General features: G+C 43.4%; 1 protein-coding gene across 1 annotated transcript in view; it reads left to right on the top strand.

The window, feature by feature from the left end:
- Window positions 1–19,348, top strand: part of LOC122800230 (dynein axonemal heavy chain 17-like) — a 1,294,569-nt gene that overhangs the window by 698,038 nt on the left and 577,183 nt on the right. The window contains exon 5 of the mRNA XM_044069723.1: window positions 3,113–3,295. Coding sequence (XP_043925658.1) covers window positions 3,113–3,295 — 183 coding nt within the window. The remainder of the gene's footprint in view (window positions 1–3,112; window positions 3,296–19,348) is intronic.

Below are 19,348 nucleotides of genomic sequence, written 5' to 3'. Positions count from 1 at the left end.
AGGATTATGAGGAAGTTTCTCTGGGTCCAGATTCACTTGGGAATTTACTATCTCCACCTACCATCAGACTCCTGAGCCTTCTGCCAGCACCAACCCAACTGTTGACTTCGACTCCAATCTGACTTTCAGTTTCAGAGCCATTGGACCTGAGGGTTCTGAGTTTGTCTACATCAGATCCAAAGACCTGGCCTTCTTCAACTCCACTTATATCTCTGATACACTTGACTCTGACTCCGTCAGAGCCAGAGGGGATTTTAGAGCCAAAGCGTCAGCATTGGATCAGGGGTTTGGTTCAACTCCAATGCCCCCAGAGCCATCCCTTCCTCATTGAGTCTTGGCATTGACAGCTCGGCCCCAACCTCTGCTTCGAGGCAGAGTCATGGTGATACTCTCAGTTATCCTGGGCAGTTCCTGTCAGCTCCCATCAGGATGGCCTTTTCTTTTCCTATATCTCCTGCCTTAGAGGTAGTGGAGAGAGCTTTTTCCACCACCATGGACAAGACCTACTTGCCACCCTTAGGTGCACCCCTTCCCCAACTGTCTGCCTTGGTCCCTGAGACTGTACAACCTATCCCATCAGGGCGGCTAGCCTGTACAAGGTTTGTGACAGTCATCATTCAGGACTTTACTTACACTTCTGACTCTTCCCTGGAGCATCCCACCAGAGAGTCCCCTTGGAAGCATACATGCAAGATGAGAAACTTTGATTCCTCACATGAAATCCTTATAGAAGATACCAGCTTCGATGAAGGGGAAGGGTCCCCCAGGTCAGCCCTTAAGGATGCCTTCTTTGATGAAATATTAAAATTTTTAAGACAGAAAAGTGGTTGGTCTTCTGACACCACCCCTTCCCAAAAACTGTCTGTATTTCCCGAGGCTTTCAGAGTCGGCTCAGCTACATCCTGGGTAGTCCTTCTGCCAGACGAGATGGTAGACCTGATCTTCCACCAGGCTTGGAAGGATCCAGATGTCATTGAGCCAACCCTCTTCCTACTTGGAAATTCTTATTCCTTGGTCTCCTAGTTCAACCTGAGGTGTGTCATACTGCTTGATTGTTAATGAGCTACAGTAATTTCTTCCTTTTCCTTCTTTTATGCTGTCCAACTGGAATTTAATTGGCAGCTATAATATATTATTACACACTTTTTGCTAAAGAAACTGATGTCGGCTGAATGGAGGGCAACCTCAATCTGAGGTAATTCTAGCTAAACAGGAGATTATGGGTAACAGGAGAAACTCCAGCAATGGAGCCAGGTCTTTAGAAGTGGCCGAAGTCAGATCCGAGGTCAGATCCATAACCCATTGTCTGAGGAAGTACGAAAACAGACAACACAGATGTATCATTATTATGAGTACATAACTTTTGTTTTTCTTTCTAAAACCTAAAAACAAGGGAGAAAAGACTGCATATCTTGGATAGTCACTGGCAGCTCAAATACTACCCTGACAGAACTACACCTTTTACGAAAGCTGAACAGCTGTTTACCTATTCTGTGGCTAAAAAGGATTAACCTGTCTTTAATTAGTATAAATGATTGCTCTTTGGCTGTCCTGTGCTGTTGTTTTTTGTTGCTCCCACAATATTAAATCTATTCCAGACAAGGTTAAAGTACATTTAACCAGAACCTTATCCTCTTTGGTGGCATACTGGAAAGCAGTGGACTCTAGAAGCATTCTAATGGCAGCAACCTGGTCCATTGTTTATACCTTTACAAAGCACTGCAAACTGGATTCTTTCTCAAGTTTTAGAGCAGAATTTGTGAGGACCACTCTCCAGGAGCTCCTGTATCTTTATCATTCCTCCTCCCAGGCAGAGTAAGCTTTTGGAATCTATCCATATGCCACTGAGGCACTGTGACTGATGAACATAGTACAGTTGCTTAAGTCGAACTTACCTGTATGAATTTCACACTGCCTCAGTGGCAGCTCCCACTCTGCATCCCTCTTAGTTTGCAAATAGTTCGATGGTATCCAACCTTCTTAAGTTATTGGTTGGCTTTGGTTATTTGTAGGTTTATAGTTTTTTTTTTTTTTTGGCTATGAACTGGTTGGCTTCAGACAGTTCTTGCTTCTTGTCCTTCCTGGTTCTTCCTACTTGGCAATAAAAGCCTGAATAACTGGCTTTCTATGTCAGGGGTAGGCATCTCCAGATGGGAGGGGACTCGGGGACTTAGCCAATCCCCTGTCATAGAGTCAGGGGAAGGGATTCTGAGCTAGAGTAAGCTGCCACTGTGGATTTGTGCAGCCACATGACCCATATGCCATCCGGCAGTGTGGAATTTGAACATCTACTGTTACAAGTAAGTAGAACTTACACAGCTGTACTTTTATCATCTATAGTCTGCCATTATGAACTTTTCTATCATATCCTTGTTTCAGCAATGGCTCACACCTTCCTTGCAGAAAAGGGGCCAGCTGAGATTTAAAAGATATTGATCTAATGCTTAGCCTCTTAGGCTTAGATGACACTACTAAAGCATGTCCTAATTTGGCTGTTATTGTGACACTAGAGAAAATTCAAAATTTCATCTTCAACCCATTCTCCTTTGGCTCTGAAGTGTGCTGTCAGGAACCCTTTGTGCTGTATATCCCTTAACATCTCACCTCCTTCCATTTGATCTTTTCATGGTGGTTTACTGGCACCATGAGGCATAACATTTTGTACTTTTTGCATTAAAGGTCAGAGAGGAGTCATCTTTAAGATACCTTAATTTAGTTATATACATATATTACAGCCTTTCATATTGATACCTTTGAAGGTAAAAACTACAGACAGACTACTACGTAATTCTAACTATAACTGAAAAATAGTATCACTGAGACATTACAATCTGCTCTACTTTTGAGACTGGAACTTATTTTATTTATCGTATGTCATTCCGCAATCCAACATAAGAACCAGAGTGAAATGTCCAGTATGGCCAACGTTAACCATGCAACATATCCTGAATATAAGTAACCAAAATGATGAAGACTCAAGCACTTGAATATGTTTTAATCTAAAAGATTTTAAGTACAATGTGTTATTTATGTTAGGCAGTAAGTTTCCACACAAAATGTTGACTTTGCCTTTTTGATGTATTACTAAAAACAACATATATTTATTCTACAGGTGAAAAGCAGCCTAGATGAGATTTTGGAAAAACTGCCAGAAATGTTTAATATGCAGGAACTCATGTCTAAAGTGGAAGAAAGGACACCATATATTCTGATAGCCTTTCAGGAGTGTGAAAGAATGAATATACTTACTCAAGAAATACGACGTTCTCTAAAAGAATTAGACTTGGGTCTGAAGGTATGTAAGAATATGGAAAGAGTACTTTCAAAAAATTAATTATATTAGTTTACTGTAGCAAAACAAAAACTACACTAAATTATATAACTGGAATCAAACTGGGTTCTGGGATGCAGAATGACTACAAATATGCCCACAATTATTCTGATCATCAACAAATCAGTCCTTTCCTTTACACAGGGAGTTAGTAAGGCTGTCTTCGATATGTCACACAGTCATGGATGCCAGAACCTTTTGAGAGGACTAACAGTATGAGAAACCATAATGCAAACCTATTGGTATGCCCTAGAATTAGTTGTCTGTATCCACCTTTTGTCCCTACCAACATCGACTTCACTCTTCACCAAGAGGTCAACTTTACCATCTATATGACAGACGTTTAAGATTAAACTTTAATGGAATCTGCCATCGAAATAATAATAAAAGGTCACTGTATCATATAATATAATAATAATAATAATAATAATAATAATAATAATAATAATCATAGTGTATTTGTGCAATCTGCAATAATGCTGAAGTTAATTTTTTAAAAATGTTTGTAGTGGGGATATGGTTATTTGGTATTATTGGGTGAGTTTTGTTTTGTTTTTGGATGGGGTTATTGAGTTATTTGTCTTTACTCAGTTTTTTTTTCTTAGAATCATTGTCAGTGTAGTTCTTTGTGGTTACAGTGGTGATTCCCATTTTAAGGGAGATTTCTCCCTTCTTTGAGTAGGTGCAACCATAGAGTTGGTATATTTATGTTTGGGGGCATGGGAGTACAGGGATGCTTGCCTCCTGCAAAAAGGTTATATATATTTCATGTAGGGCTGTTTGTTTTGGTGGTTTATTGTTTGTTGTTTTCAGGGTTTACTTTCATTTTGATCTGGGCATTTTTGTTTGCTGTTTTGCTATTCTTTATTTTGGTGTTTGATGTTTGCTGATAAAATCATAACAATGTGAAATTGTTCAATCTCGCCGTTTGTTCTTACACACGGGTTCGGAGCCGATCCTCAGCTCCGATTCGGCCGCATCACTAGCTCCGCATCTTCGAGAAAGCTCGAGGCACAGTAATATCCCATGATCCTCAGGTGCTAACCCTCAGATCTAGTTTGCCGCTAGCAGCAGATCGCATATGAGAGGCTCGGGCCAGTATATTTTTTCTATATTCTTAACATATATTTCTCTTTTTTTATAGACTTATAGTTATTTCTTAGTGTTTAAATAAATAATATAGTATAGGGGTGTTATTTGTGACTGTATTTAGACTAGATTAGTTAGTTTAATTTTTTCTAGTTAAGGCCTACGGGTTTTTTCTGTCAGGATTGACAGTACTTTAAATAATTTTTGCCTTAACTCTCTCTCTTTTTCTTCAATATATATATATATATATATATATATATATATATATATATATATATATATATCATAGTGTGCTGTGCGTTTTGGATTTTTATATATATATATTAGGTTAGAATTAAACTGTTGATTATTATAATTATTCCAAACTTTTAAAATTGTTACACTTAGAGTTATATAGTGTGTTTCTTAAGTGTGCTGTGTTTTTTGGACTTTTTCAAAATGTCAGAGAAAGCCAAATCTGGCTTTAAAAGGTGTCAGTGCGGACAGAAGATGTCCATTACTGACAACCACTCATCCTGCGTCTACTGTCTTGGCCCTCTCCACTTGCAGGAAGACTGTTCCATTTGTCATTCCTTTAGTGGGAGGGTCATGCTGGAAAGACGCAGGAAGTTGGTTGACAGAGGGTTGCTTAAACCCGATTTTCAAGAGGCCCTGGACAAGGCTGAACAGGTATCCAAGTCTTCGAAGGGATCGAAGTCTTCAAGAGTGTCGGAGCCCAAGTCATCGGCTCCGAGCACCTCTTTTCAGATTCGGACGCTGGCTCCTACGACCTCAGTGCCAGGTGTCGAGCATTTATCTCTGACCGAGGCTCAGGTCTTGGAGCCGGTGTCAGAGGTACCACCGTCTTCTATCCCTCACTCGGTGACCGCTTCGATCCCTTTGACCCGTTCTTCGAGGCCCCTTTCCGACTCCGATGTGGACCGAGTGGTACAGAAGCTTATGGAGAACTCGGCTTTGTCCAAACTAATCGAGGTTTCATCCCAGCTGGTTTCAAAACTTGAGACTATTCCTGTTCCCTCAACACTTTCTCCTCCGAGACCCGTCGAGTCATCGGAGCTAGGAATCGAAGAACCGATGATTGTAGAGCCCTTGGTGCCGAAGCCTCCAGTAGTGCTATTGGCTCCGTTGACCTTGACTCCTTCGGAACCAGCCGGAGAGTCTCGGAGCCGAAGATCTTTCCCAGGTTCCGGGGGGGACAGTCGAACCGAGATATCAGTTCCGACTCTTCCCCTCGGTGCCTCGGCTCAGATCAGTTCGGATCCGTCCTCTGTGTCGGAGCCCGTGGTTCCGATTCCAGAGAAATGACCACCTTCTTCAGATCGGGTCGGGTCTTCGTGTCGGGGCACCGGTGCCTTTGACATCATGAGGAAGGTCTTGTCTGATCAGACACATACTTCATCAGTATCTTCTTCTCCTTCCCCAAAAGGTCCACGTTCTGCTTCTGTGCCTTCGGCCCCTACCAAGCGTCGAGACCCAATGCCTCAGAAGTCCCCACAGGGCGACTCTGGTTCCTCAGATGCATCCCCAGAAGCTCCCGCTGAGGATGTTCCGAGGAAACGATTGTGCAAGAGGAGGCACATAGATTCCCCCCAGGAATCTCTCACATCTGACACCGATTTAGATGAAACAGAAGGGTCCCCACGGTCCCCCTCTGAGGATGTCTCGTTTGCAGACATTTTGGAAATCCTGAAACAAAGGGGAGACTGGCAAACCCTTACCCCTTCTGTGGATGAATCGGTCTTGCTGAAGGCATTTGGGACTCAACTTTCTACCTCCTGGGGGACTCCGCCATTTGACGATCTCATGGATCTAATAGCCCGGAGGGCTTGGGAAACACCCGATACAGTGGAACCAGTCCCTCGTAAGCCAAATAAATGCATGACGGCCCCCCAGGACAAATCTTATCTTACAAAAGGGGTTCCCGTGGATACTATGGTGGTGGCGGCAGCCACTAAGAAAGAGATGTCTGAATCATCTTCCTCTGTCCATCCTCCTAATAAGGATTCTAGGACAATGGACAGATATGGGAAGTGCATATTTAGTTTGGCGACTTTTTCCATCCAATCGCTCAACTACCTTACGCATTTCACGCGTTTACAGAGAGATCTCATTAAGGAACTGGGAGATACTCTCCAGGGAAACACAGATGTTGCTGTCGCCGAGAAAGTGACAGCGCAACTTAACACCCTAAACTCCATAGTGAACTCGTCCATGAGGCTGATTTCATACGCAGCCGAAGGGTCGAGTAGAGCGGCAGCTTCAGCGATCGCCCTGAGGAGGCAATCCTGGTTGCGCTTATGCTCCTTTGCGGAAGCCTTTAAGTCTTCCTTCGCCAACGCCCCCTTTGATGGTGCCTCCTTGTTTGAGCCCAAAGTAAAGGAGACTGTCATGAGGTGTGAACAAGAAGGGAAGACCCTGTCTGCCGTAGGGGTCCGTTTTTCCATCCCATCTAGACCCTACCCTAAAGGGCAACGAGGAGGAAAAATGTGGTTCCGAAAGACTCAGGGATCTTTTCAGCACACCCAAAGTGACGCCCCCTCCAGAGGCAGAGGAGGGGGAAGAAACGGAAGACGCCGCTCAGCCGGCAGAGGGGGTCTGCAAAATCAGGGCGACAGAGAGACTTTCTCTGGGAAGCCCTTCCAGCACTCCTGAGTGCAGGCCCGACTGTCCTACTCTGGAGGCAGTCGGGGGTCGCTTGGCTTTATACCCAGAGGCCTGGCTAAATCTTACATCAGATTCCTGGGTAAAAAGCATAGTTACCAGAGGCTACAACATTCCCATCATCAAAATGCCACCCAACTCCAAAAAGCTCCCAGACGTTCCACCCAGTCTGCGAGACCAGGCAACCATAGAGATAGGAAGGTTGCTCGAAAACAGAGTCATCCAACCAGTCCTGGCGGACCAAATAGGATCCGGAACTTACTCAAGGTATTTTTAGTTCCAAAGAAAACAGAGGACTGGAGGCCAATTTTGGACCTCAGCAAATTAAATACCTTCGTGAAAAAGGAAGAGTTCCGGATGGTCATGCTACAGTCAATCCTTCCCTTTCTGCAGAAGGGCGACTGGATGTGCTCTATAGATCTCAAAGACGCGTACTACCATATCAAGATGGCCAGGGAGTCCAGAGATCATCTGCACTTCCGGCTGGGAGCCAGTCATTTCCAGTTTCACGCTCTGTCCTTTGGTCTCACCTCAGCCCCCAGGGTTTTCACCAAATGCATGGCAGTAGTAGCGTCTCACTTGAGATGAAGGGGATTCCGGGTGTTTCCTTATCTAGACGACTGGCTCCTATCCGCCACCACCAAGTATCGTCTTCTACAAGCCAGGGATTACACCATCAGTCTCTGCTCTTCGCTAGGCATAACGGTGAATTTTGGAAAGTCTGTCTTATCGCCGTCACAGCGTATCTTATTTATAGGAGCACAGCTGGACACCTCCCTGGCTCAAGTTACTCTCCCCCCACCAAGAGTGTCAGACCTCAGACATCAAATTTCGGTCCTTCTCCAGAGCAAGAGAGTCCCTGCACGACAAATATTAAGAGTACTAGGCTTGATGGCAGCCTCCCTTATTGTAGTTCCCTTAGGCAGGATGCATATGAGGATTCTTCAATGGATGCTATTCGCCCAGTGGTCGTATCGACAACTTCCACTGTCTCACGAAATCTTGATCACGAATTTTTGCAAGAAGGATCTCTTGTGGTGGATACACAGTCAAGATCTAACACTAGGACAACTGTTTGTGTTACCCAGTCTGGTAGCAACTCTAACCATGGATGCTTCCCTGATAGGGTGGGGGGGATTTTTTCAGGGACAAACAGTCCAAGGTCAATGGTCCAACTTGGAGTACAATCTGCACATCAGTGTTCTAGAGCTGAGGGCAGTGTTTCTAGTGTTGCAACACTTTCACAAGTCCTTACCTCAGGGAACAGTGACAGTTCAGACAGACAACATGTCAGTGGTCTGGTACATAAACAAGCAAGGGGGAACCAGATCTTACCCGTTATGCAGAGAGGCCTACAGAATTTGGCAATGGGCAAAGTCCACTGGATGCTTTCTGATAGCAACGCACATCCCGGGGACTTCCAACGTAATCGCGGACAGGTTGAGCAGAGCCATCCTGTTCCCTCACGAGTGGTCCCTCAAACCTCGAGTGGCAGAAGAGATCTTCCGCAGATGGGGCCAGCCTTGCTGCGACCTGTTTGCATCCCCATTGAATGCCAAATGCAGAAGCTACTTTGCCCTGTTACCCCCTCCGGGGGGTGTCCACGATTGGCCCCTGGGTCTCCTTTACACTTTTCCTCCTGTTCCACTAATTCCCAGGTTCTTGCAGAAAGCCAAATGTCTGGACAGGACCATAATACTAATAGCCCCATTCTGGCCTCGACAAATCTGGTTTCCCTTCCTTCAATCTCATCAAGTGGAGGAACCATGGATGCTGGACCCGGAACCAGACCTGTTGACACATTAGTTTGGAGTTCCTCACACCTTCCTCAAGTCCCTCAAACTGACAGCTTGGCTGCTCCGCTTCCCATCTTAGCCAGGTCGGAGTTACTATCCCCTGCAGTACAACAAATGATTGTATCTTCTCACAAACCATCTACAAGGAAATTGTACAACAGCAAATAGAATTGTTTTGCGCACTGGGCCTCCAAACAAGGTATAGATCCATTCGGGGCTCCAGTACACAAGATACTAGATTTTCTTACCACACTTTTTTAAGAAGGAGCATCAACGTACAAGATAAGGGTTTAACTGGCGGCTATATCCAATTTTCATATTGGCCGCGAAGATGGTTCTCTTATGTCCCACAGGCGTTGTAAAGCCTTCATGAAAGGTACCTTTCACCTCCGTCCCCCTTTTCATAATCCAGTAGCCCCTTGGAATCTTAATCTCATGCTGTCACAACTCATGTTGCCCCCATTTGAACCAGCAGCCACAACTCCGTTAAAATTTCTTTCGTGGAAAACACTTTTTCTGGTTGCCATCACTTCCGCCAGGAGAGTTTCAGAGTTGCAGGCTCTATCTATCCAACCCCCGTACATGATTTTTCATCCAGATAGAGTAACCTTGCGCACCAATCCATCCTTCCTTCCGAAGGTTTGTTCGATTCAAAATATCAGTCAGTCTATCGAACTGCCTACCTTCTTTAAAAAACATTCCAATAAGTTAGAATACACATTGCACAAATTGGACGTTCACAGGCAACTGAGATTTTACTTACATAGGACAAAAGAGTACAGAAAGTCAGACCAACTATTTGTCTCATATGCTGACCAAAGGAAAGGACAGGCAGTAGCAAAGGTTACCTTATCCAAATGGCTCTCAGATTGCATAAATTTTGTATATGCTGAATCGAAACAGCAACTCCCTTTCAAACCCAGAGCTCATTCTACAGGGGCGATCGCTACCTCTTCAGCCCATACCGCTCGTTTGCCTTTAGATACCATTTGTGCAGCGGCAACTTGGGCAAAAACCACATACCTTTATCGCCCACTATAAACTAGACAAAAGCTCCACGGACAGGGCGACGTTTGGTTCCAATGTACTCAGGAATGTTCTCCCTTGAGCCACCCAGGAAAAAGGAGCTAGGGACGCTACCCGTGTGTAAGAACAAACGGCGAGATTGAACAATTTCACATTAAGAAGTTATGTTCTTACCATAATGTTCCATGTGAATTGTTCATCTCGCCTTTGTTCTTACATTCCCCCCCTCCATCCCCCGTCCTGCGGTCCGGGAGAACGGGTTAGACTGAATTCCTTTTCAGTCTTTTCTAGATATTGTTAGCATTCAGCTTATTATTGTACATTAGTAATGGCATCTTTTCTCCTCTATTTGACGGCAGGGTTCCAGACAGTGTGTAGTATCTGTTTATAAGTGTTCAAGACACAGTTCTAAAGGGATTCTTCTGGTATAGCAAACTAGATCTGAGGGTTAGCACCTGAGGATCATGGGATATTACTGTGCCTCGAGCTTTCTTGAAGATGTGGAGCTAGTGATGCGGCCGACTTGGAGCCGAGGATCGGCTCCGAACCCGTGTGTAAGAACAAAGGCGAGATGAACAATTCACATGGAACGTTATGGTAAGAACATAACTTCTTATTTGGATTTACCCACCTCAATGTCCTGTTTTCTGGATAGTGGATCAGTCAATGGGAAAAATAATATTAGAGTCATCCTGCAGTATACATCCATGCGGGGCCTACTATGTCTCAAAGAAACCAAAGATCCAGAAACACATTTCTCTCTATTCATACTTCATAAAACACAAACAAGAGGACACAAAAAAATTAACATACTTACTTGAATACTAATAAGTTTTCAAGTGATCAAGTGAAGAAAATAGTGCCACAAGCATTTTCCCTGGGAAAACCTTCCTGCACCACCATCCACTTGCATATTTTCTCTTTGAGGTCATTCCAACTTGTAGTAAGAGTGATAATGAAAGAAAACAGATTTTAAAAAATCTCAGTTTCTCTGACATGCTGTTTTCTTGAAATGCATATGGCCCGGTGAGGATAAAACAAAAAGAAACACATCCTCAAACAGTCATGCTTGAGCAAAATGAAAAAAAAAAAGTATCAAGCAGCTGAAGAGAAGCTAGACATGGGCCATTTCTCTTGCACTCTCAACACCAGCCTCAGAGTATAAATTCTTGGCTAAGGAGTTGTGCAATGTGGCTTTGGAACCATCTAAAGCGCAATCAGGATCTCTTCTGGTCACCTCGTACACTGTAAACCTGCAAACATTCAAATGTACCAGCAAATGCCCAGGAAGGTGGAAAAGAAAACACACACATACACACACACACACACACACACACACACACACACACGCACACGCACACGCACACGCACACGCACACGCACACACACACACACACACACACACACACACACACACACACACACACACACAAAAGCAGCTTCTATCTTCAGAGGAAGAAGAAGAACATCTTCTATAGTTAAGGCATGCTGTCAATGTCATCAGCATTTAGACTCTGACCATGAGTATGCATCCTCACAATACGGTGGTTTGCACCTGATTGAATCTCATTTAATGGAATTAACTGCATAGAAGACTTAATAACATGGCTATCTTATTGAATTATTGTACTTAGTTCTTTTCTTACTGAGTTATTGTACTGCATTCTCTTCTCTTCACTCTATACTCAGATGTTACATGACCAGACTCTAAGGGCAGAAAAATTCCTCATCTTTCACATATTTCTGAAGACTTATTAAAATGCAGTAGTCTACATCTATCTATGCAGGCTCTAGCATGTGTGTATTTAGTAATCCTTGTAAGAAATGCCTTCATACTTCAATACATAGTAACAGTGTATAATTTCAGAAAGACGAGAGCATTCTGATTTTATTCAGTACTTTGTTATTACTTGAATGCTGCAGCAGATGCCATTCATTTTAGTGTGTTTTCTTCATGGGTACTGTGGGCTGGATCATTTTGATGAGGAGATGGTTGATAAAATTTGTTTCCCTGTTGACTGGGTCATTCATTGCTTTTGTGAACGTGTAACACATTTTATTTATTTCACCCAAGAAGTGATTGGAAACTGTAAAACTTAAGGGGCATTGCATTATGTCAAATGGGTGACAGTTTTCTGATCGCATTCAGTACTTTGTTATTACTGAAATATAGCATTACAAACACCTGCTATTATTCTTTTTAGTGTTCTGTCATGGGCTATGACTGCTTTGGTTGGAGGAATGTCTGACAGAAGTGGAGTTTATTACTTAAAGTGTTCCATCATGATTTACAAATATATCACAGCATTTAAGTGCTGCTGTGTATTTTCCACCTGAGCTGGCCAAAATTATCTAAACTATTTATTAATAAACCAACATAAATGTAGTCTGTCCCTTGCTGATGTTGCCTATGGACTACCACTGGGTGCGTCTATAGGTTTTAATAGATAGGGACCCATGAATGCACTGTGGTGCATCCATTAAGGTCTGTGGACACATCACCGAAGGTAAAGTTCAGTGAAATTTTCTGTGATGTCATGGAGGGTAAATCAATATTTTGCCATGCTTCACATTTTAAAATTTGTACTAGAAAACTAGTACCATTTGAAGGAAAATGCAGGATGACTCTGAAAGCACAACATATCATGGTGCATAAGGTAAAAAGCAAACTGTGGTGGAGCACTTTAATTATCATTATGCTAAAAAATGCACCAATTGGCATAAGTGTTACTTGGAGTCTAAAGCATGTCACTGTCATAGAGGACAAGGTAATGATTAATATTAATGATTTTCCTGACACATTCTGTTTTAAATATACAGAGTTTTAAAGCTAGGAATGAAATATTCTTTGTCTAGCCTTAAGAGTGACTTCTAAATTTTAAATGAATAATGGAGTACACCTTGAATCTTTTCAGCCAATATTACCTTACGGTTATGTTGCTGTGACAGCAGGAATAAATAAAGTAAGTCTGTGTGGGGTGGAGAGGTAGTACTGTTATACTAAAATGGGAGCTAAAGTATAAGGCCTTACAAAATAGGTATGAACACCATCTCCATGGCACTGACTGAAACAACAGATGATCTAAGATCAATTATTGGCTGAGTCACTGGAGATGCCAAAAAAGGAGGGGTGGTAAGCTGTGGCATTTTATTGGGATTGCCTACTCCAGGGAGGGGGGGACTTCTTTCTGCAGTTGAGTACTCCCACTGTGATGGGGGTATGCTATGGTAACTATACAGATTGCCAATAAAAAACTCTCATTCAAAGGAAAGGCTAGAGTTGACTGACATTACAGGTGGTGATATTGGTGACATTAGCAGCTCTGCCATGCCCTCCCAGAAAATCATCTGTGCACAAGATAGTGTATATAAAGCTACCAGAGGTTCAGCTCCATGTGTATTCATCCCCTTCTCAAACTGTCTATGCCTGAGATAGTTCCAGCCAGCCATGAAGGGGTAGTATCAAGGACATTAAAGTTATCAGTTGGAGTGGAAAGCAGCAGATTTTTAGTTGGAAAATACACAATGTTGGGGCAAAAATAAATAAATGAGGCATGATGTCAACATTTTAATGCCATAATGTGTAAACTAACTTGCAGGGGTGAGATTTTGATCATAATCTCTGTTTCCTTGATGTTCACAAGATAATGGATAGGTCTTCTTGGAACAAATTAATGCCCTACTCGAATTTCTTATAAATTATTGCTGTTGAATTTCCTCAATTGTGATTTCACTCTAACCCTTTAGGTTTGGTCTTATACAACATGTTAGCAAGCCTACTAAACAGTCTAACACTGGACAGATGTATTTAATTGACAGTTTTAGGATAGATGATAAGTCAAAAGTAAGGTGCTATTCAGAACTATCAGTGGCCATGTAATTATTGATCTGATGTTGTCAATCTTCACGTAATCCTTGACAGTGGGCTCAATTCTGAGCCTTGGAACTGCCTCAGCCATTTATTTCAGCTCGTGCCTTCCCTTTTGAGCTTGGCTTTTCCCACAGTGCTCCTCCATAAATTACCTCAGATCTCATTTGCTGCTTCGTGTGTCAGACGCATACAGCCACTCTTGAGCTTTGGCTTATAGTTTAAGTCAGTTTATCCTTTAAAATATCCTATTTTTGTCTTTGATAAGTCTCCTTTTTATTTCTAGTGTGTTTTTTATCTACCCGCTCCTCTCATTAACTTTATTAATGCGTGTGTGTTTCCCCTCACTCTACTGTACTACCATTGGTAGGTCTTTCTAAGTACCATTGTTGGTACTTCTTTTTCATACCTATTAAGGTATTGGATATTACCATCATTGGTATCTTCTTACCTTTTTTCTTTTTCTCCTAAAAAAAAAAAAGAAACCTTTTTCTCTCTTCCTTCCTGTGAGTGTGTGTCTGCGTTAGTCTTTTGTATTATGGCTGACAAGTCAGAATCTCCAGCCAAGTCTTCTAAGGGCACCACGGGATTTAAAAGGTGCCAAAAATATGACAGAAAAATGCCCAATTCAGATGGGCATATTCTTTGTGTATATTGCTTAGGAAAACTTCACCTACAGGAGAACTGTTCAATTTGCCATGGATTTTTCCATTAGGACACTCACTGAATGGAAAAACAAGTTAATTCTTAAAGGATGCTTAAAAGTGATTTTGGTGAGGCCATTTCTGGGTTCAAAACTGAAGCCAGTTCATCATCTTCATCTTCCTCCTTCTTCAGTTCCCAGTACTTTGGAGCTACTTAAAAAGGTTTCTAAACTTTCGGTGTCAAAGAGTTCCATGGTACCAAATGGCAAAAAAGATTCGGCACTCACCAAAACTTTGGGACTGATTTCAACTGTATTGGCACTGAGAGAAATGTCAGTACCAGAGCAGTCAGAGCTAATTTTTGTTCCAAGATCAAGATATTCTCCATCTATTGATCCTTTCAAGGACAGACCACTGAGCCCCTTTGTCGATCTGAGACCCCCCAGGTCTCATTTGACTGCTTCAGTTCAGTCCACTAAGAGTCTCTCTGAAGCCAACATTATGAGACTGGTGGATTAGCTCCTGATGGCGTGGGGATTATCTTCAGTTCCTAGCCAAGCTGGCATCGGAAATGACCATACTACAATACCATCCGTTCCTCCTCTTCCAACTCCTATCGAGTCATTGGATCCCTCGGGTCTGACATTCCTGGCGTCGACTGTCTCAGTTCTAATAGCAACTTCTTCTCCTAAACCAAGAGTTGCCTTGACTTTCTCCAGGATTTTGGCACCGGAGACCTCCCAGGATCAAGACTCCCTGGCTGGTTCCGAGGTGCATGGAGTGACTTCTTTAATTTCCCATGACCCATGGTGCTTTGGCTTTCGTAGAATCAACCCAGGCTTTGGTTTTGGGGGTCTCTTCAGTGAGGGGTGGGGCCACAGTTCCGAAGGAGTCTATTTCAGTTCCAGGCTCCCATCCCTCTATAGTGGGTTTGGCCTTCCAAATCATGGAGAAGGCCCTGTCCATTGGGGACTCACAGTCTTTGCCATCCCTATCGAGCCAGGCTTCCACATCTCCTTGACCCGAGCTTCCATCCATCTCTTCCTCAGGACAAAGGAAACAAAAGACCCAGGAAACACCCACCTTGGTGGTTTCCTTTTCATACACTTCCCTGGAACAGCCCCCCCAAGGAAGTACCTGCAAAGAAAAAGTGCAAGAGGAAGCACTTAGACTCCCCAGAGTCTATCACCGAAGATACCAACTTTGATGAATGGGAGGGTTCCCCCAGGTCACCCCTGATGATGTTTCCTTTGGGGACATCCTGGAAATCCTTAAACAGAGGGGTGGCTCATCTTCTCTCCAGCCTTCCTCGGAGGAGTCAGTAAACCTAGAGGCTTTTCTTGCCCAACCTTCTACGTCTTGGATCTCTCCACCTGCAGATGATCTCATTAAACTGATCGGTCAGCGAGCATGGAAGATACCTAACTCCATCAAACAGATCCCCAAGAGACCTGATTGGATCCTTTCATCCCCCAAAGATGAGCAACATTGGTCAAAGGACATACCCATAGATGACATGGTGATAGCAGCAACCACATAAAAGGAACTTGCTGAGGAAAGTCTGACTATCCATCCTCCTAACAAGGAGTCCAGGAGGTTTGGGAAGCACATTTACACTTCATAGACCTTTGCTGTCAGGTCCTTGAACTACATAATGCACTTCACAAGGTTACAGAGGGAGCTGATAAGAGAGCTCTTGGATACCCTCTCAGGAGCAGTAGCTGAAGGGGTTACGAGACAAAGTTGCCTCTTAGCTCACCACCCTTAAAGCGATTTTTAACTCTTCCATGAGGCTGATTGCCCACAGAGCTGTGACAACAAGAGCGGCGGGTTCAGGCATAGCCAATAGTGGGCACTCCTGGATGCGCTTGTGTGATTTTGTGGAGCCATTTAAAGCATCATTCATCAATGCTCCATTTGATGGATCATCCCTTTTTGGTCCCAAGGTTAAAGACACTGACCAGATGTGAAAAAGACGGGAAGACTCTTTCTGCCATAGGTGTATATTTCTCCATTCCTCAGTGGCCTTACTCTCAGAACCAGAGAAGTGGAAGACTATGGTTTAAAAAAATCCCAAGTGCTTTCCAGAATTGACATGGCAAGGACTTTCCCCAGAGCATAGGGGGAAGTAATGGAAGATGCCGCCCTAGGGGCAGAAGTGGCCTGCAGAACCAGAGTTCTGGAGATTCTTTCTCTGGTACTTCCTACCAGCACCCCTGATGGGAGGCCCGATTGCCCTCCCCTGGAGGCAGTCAAGGGATGGCTATCCCCGCACCAACCCACCTGGCAATGGATAACTTCAGAAAAATGGGTGCATGGAACCATATCCAGAGGTTACAAAATTCCGCTTTCTATAAGTCCAAAACCCCCAAAAGACTCCCAGATGTTCCACCAAATCACAGGGAAGCAGCATTTATGGAAATTCAAAAACTGCTCAACAAAACTGTCATCCAAAAAGTCCCACCAGACCAAACAGGATCCGGGTTTTACTCAAGGTTTTTTTAGTGCCCAAAAAAACAGAAGACTGGAGACCCATTTTGGATCTCAGTCAGTTCAACAGGGCAGTTCAGCAAACCAAATTTCAAACAGTTTTGGTGTAGTCTATACTTCCATTCATGGAAAAGGACAATTGGATATGCTCTGTAGACCTCCAGGATGTGTATTACCACATAAAAATGGACAAACACTCCAGGGGCTTCCTGCATTTCTGTCTGGGGGCCAGTCATTCCCAAGTCAGAGCACTGCCCTTTGGACTCACCTCAGCCCCCAGGGTTTTCACCAAATGCATGACAGTGGTAGCAGCTCATCTCAGACTGCAAGGATTTTGAGTTTTTCCATATCTCCATGACTGGCGTCTTACTGCTAACACTAGGCACCAAATAGAAAGGGAAAGAGATTACATTCTGCATCTCTGTGCATCCCTAGGCATCACAATAAATTATGAAAAGTCAAATTTACAGCTTTCAGAGCAACTAGAATTCATTAGAACTCTGTTAGACATAGTTACAGGAACTGATTCACTCTAACTGGAAAGACTACAAAAGATATCAAATCTTACATTGGTTGCTAGCCTCCCAGTGGTCTCTGATAGACCAGCTAATGTCTCAACACATCCTGATTACCAATCCCTGCAGACTGGATCTTTTGTGGTGACTCAACTCCAATGAGATACTTTTGGGCCGACCTTTCATCCTTCCGCAACCCCAAGCCATAGTGACTATGGTTGCTTCTCAGATAGGGTGGGGGGCATTATCTGGGAAAGGCAGTCCAAGGCACATGGTCCCAACTGGAGGCCAACTTACACATCAGTGTTCTAGAGATGAGGGCAGTGCTGTTAGTGTTGCAAGCATTTTAGGATGCCCTTCTAGGAATGGTAGCAATTCAGATGGACAACATGTCAGTAATCTGGTATATCAACAAGCAAGAGGGAACCAAATCTTACCCATTGTGTCGAGAAGCCCTCAGAATTCAGCAATGGGCCATTTCTTCCAACTGCTTTCTCACAGCAATGCACATTCTGGGGAGCTCCAACATGACGGCGGACAAATTGAGCAGGACTATTCTCATGCCTCATGAGATAGACTTTTAGTCAGTGGGGCCAACCTTGCTATGATCTTTTTGCATCCCCTCTGAACAACAAATGCAACAGTTACTTTGCCCTAATCCTTCCTCCGGGAGAGTCACCCAGAGATGCTCTTCTCCATGATTGCACCTCCCCAGTCTTCTCTATGCCTTTCCCCTGACTCCCCTGATATCTCAGTTTCTAAAGAAAGCCAAGAGGTCAGAGACTTCAATAATCCTCATTGCCCCCTTTTGGCCTCGACAAGCTTGGTTTCCCTTCCTTTGGCCTCATCTTCCTCGGAAACCATGGATTCTGAACCCAGCTCCATATCTGCTGTCTCATCTGGAGGGCATGATTCATCCGAGCCTCCTACATCTCAAACTCATGGCGTGGCTTCTCCAATTCCCATGATCACTAGGCATCCTTCCCTTTCCTCTCCTGTCTGACAAATCATTGTGGCCCATCACAAACCTTCTACTAGGAAACTGTATCAGAGTAAATGGGAAAATGTTGCAAGTTGGACCTTTATAAATTAACTTGATCCTTATACGACCCCTGTTTATAAAGTTTTGGATTTTTTGGCTAACCTCTAGCAGTCTGGTTCCTCTACCTCAACAATTAAAATCCATCTTGCTGCAATCTCTAATCTTCATATAGGATTTGATGGGTCTTCCCTTATGCTGCACAAACTTTGTAAAGCCTTGTTAAAGGGAGTCTTATTGTTAAGACCTCCAATTAAGGAACCAATTCCTCCCTGGGATCTATCACTAGTTCTTCAGTCCCTTACTTTGCCTCCTTTCAAACCATAAAACTTTATTTTTAGTGGCTATTACATCTGCCAAAACAGTACCTGAACCTCAGGCCTTGTCATGCATACCACCTTACATAATATTTCACAAAGACAGGGTCTCCCTTAGGACTAATCCATCCTTTTTACTGAATGTAGTCTTGGAATCTAATATCAGTCAGTCTCTTCAAGTTCCGGTCTTTTTCATTAACTTTTCCAATAAAGGGGAGTATTCCCTTCATTTATTAGATATCCGTAGACAGCTATGATTTTATCTTCACAGAATAAAGGATTCCAGTAAATCTGACCAATTATTTGTTGCCTTTTCCTTGCTTTCCTTAGGTAACCCACTTTCAAAGGTTACCTTGATGAAATGGATCAAAGATTGTATTACATTTATCTGTCAGTTGAAAGGGATCTGCCTTTCACACCCAGTCAATCAGAGCGGTGGCAACTTCTGCAGTTTTTCATGCCAGAGCTTCTGTAGATGATATTTGTGCAGCAGCCACTTGGTCTTCTCCTCATACCTTTCTCACTCATTACAAATTGGATCAGGTCTCTAGGGGACAGGCATCATTCAGTTC

Source organism: Protopterus annectens, chromosome 4.part0, assembly GCF_019279795.1.
Source record: "Protopterus annectens isolate FY-2018-M chromosome 4.part0, PAN1.0, whole genome shotgun sequence".
In the NCBI taxonomy this organism is placed as follows: domain Eukaryota; kingdom Metazoa; phylum Chordata; order Ceratodontiformes; family Protopteridae; genus Protopterus; species Protopterus annectens.
The sequence above is the reverse complement of the archived record's forward strand: the minus strand, read 5'-3'. Positions and strand labels throughout refer to the sequence as shown.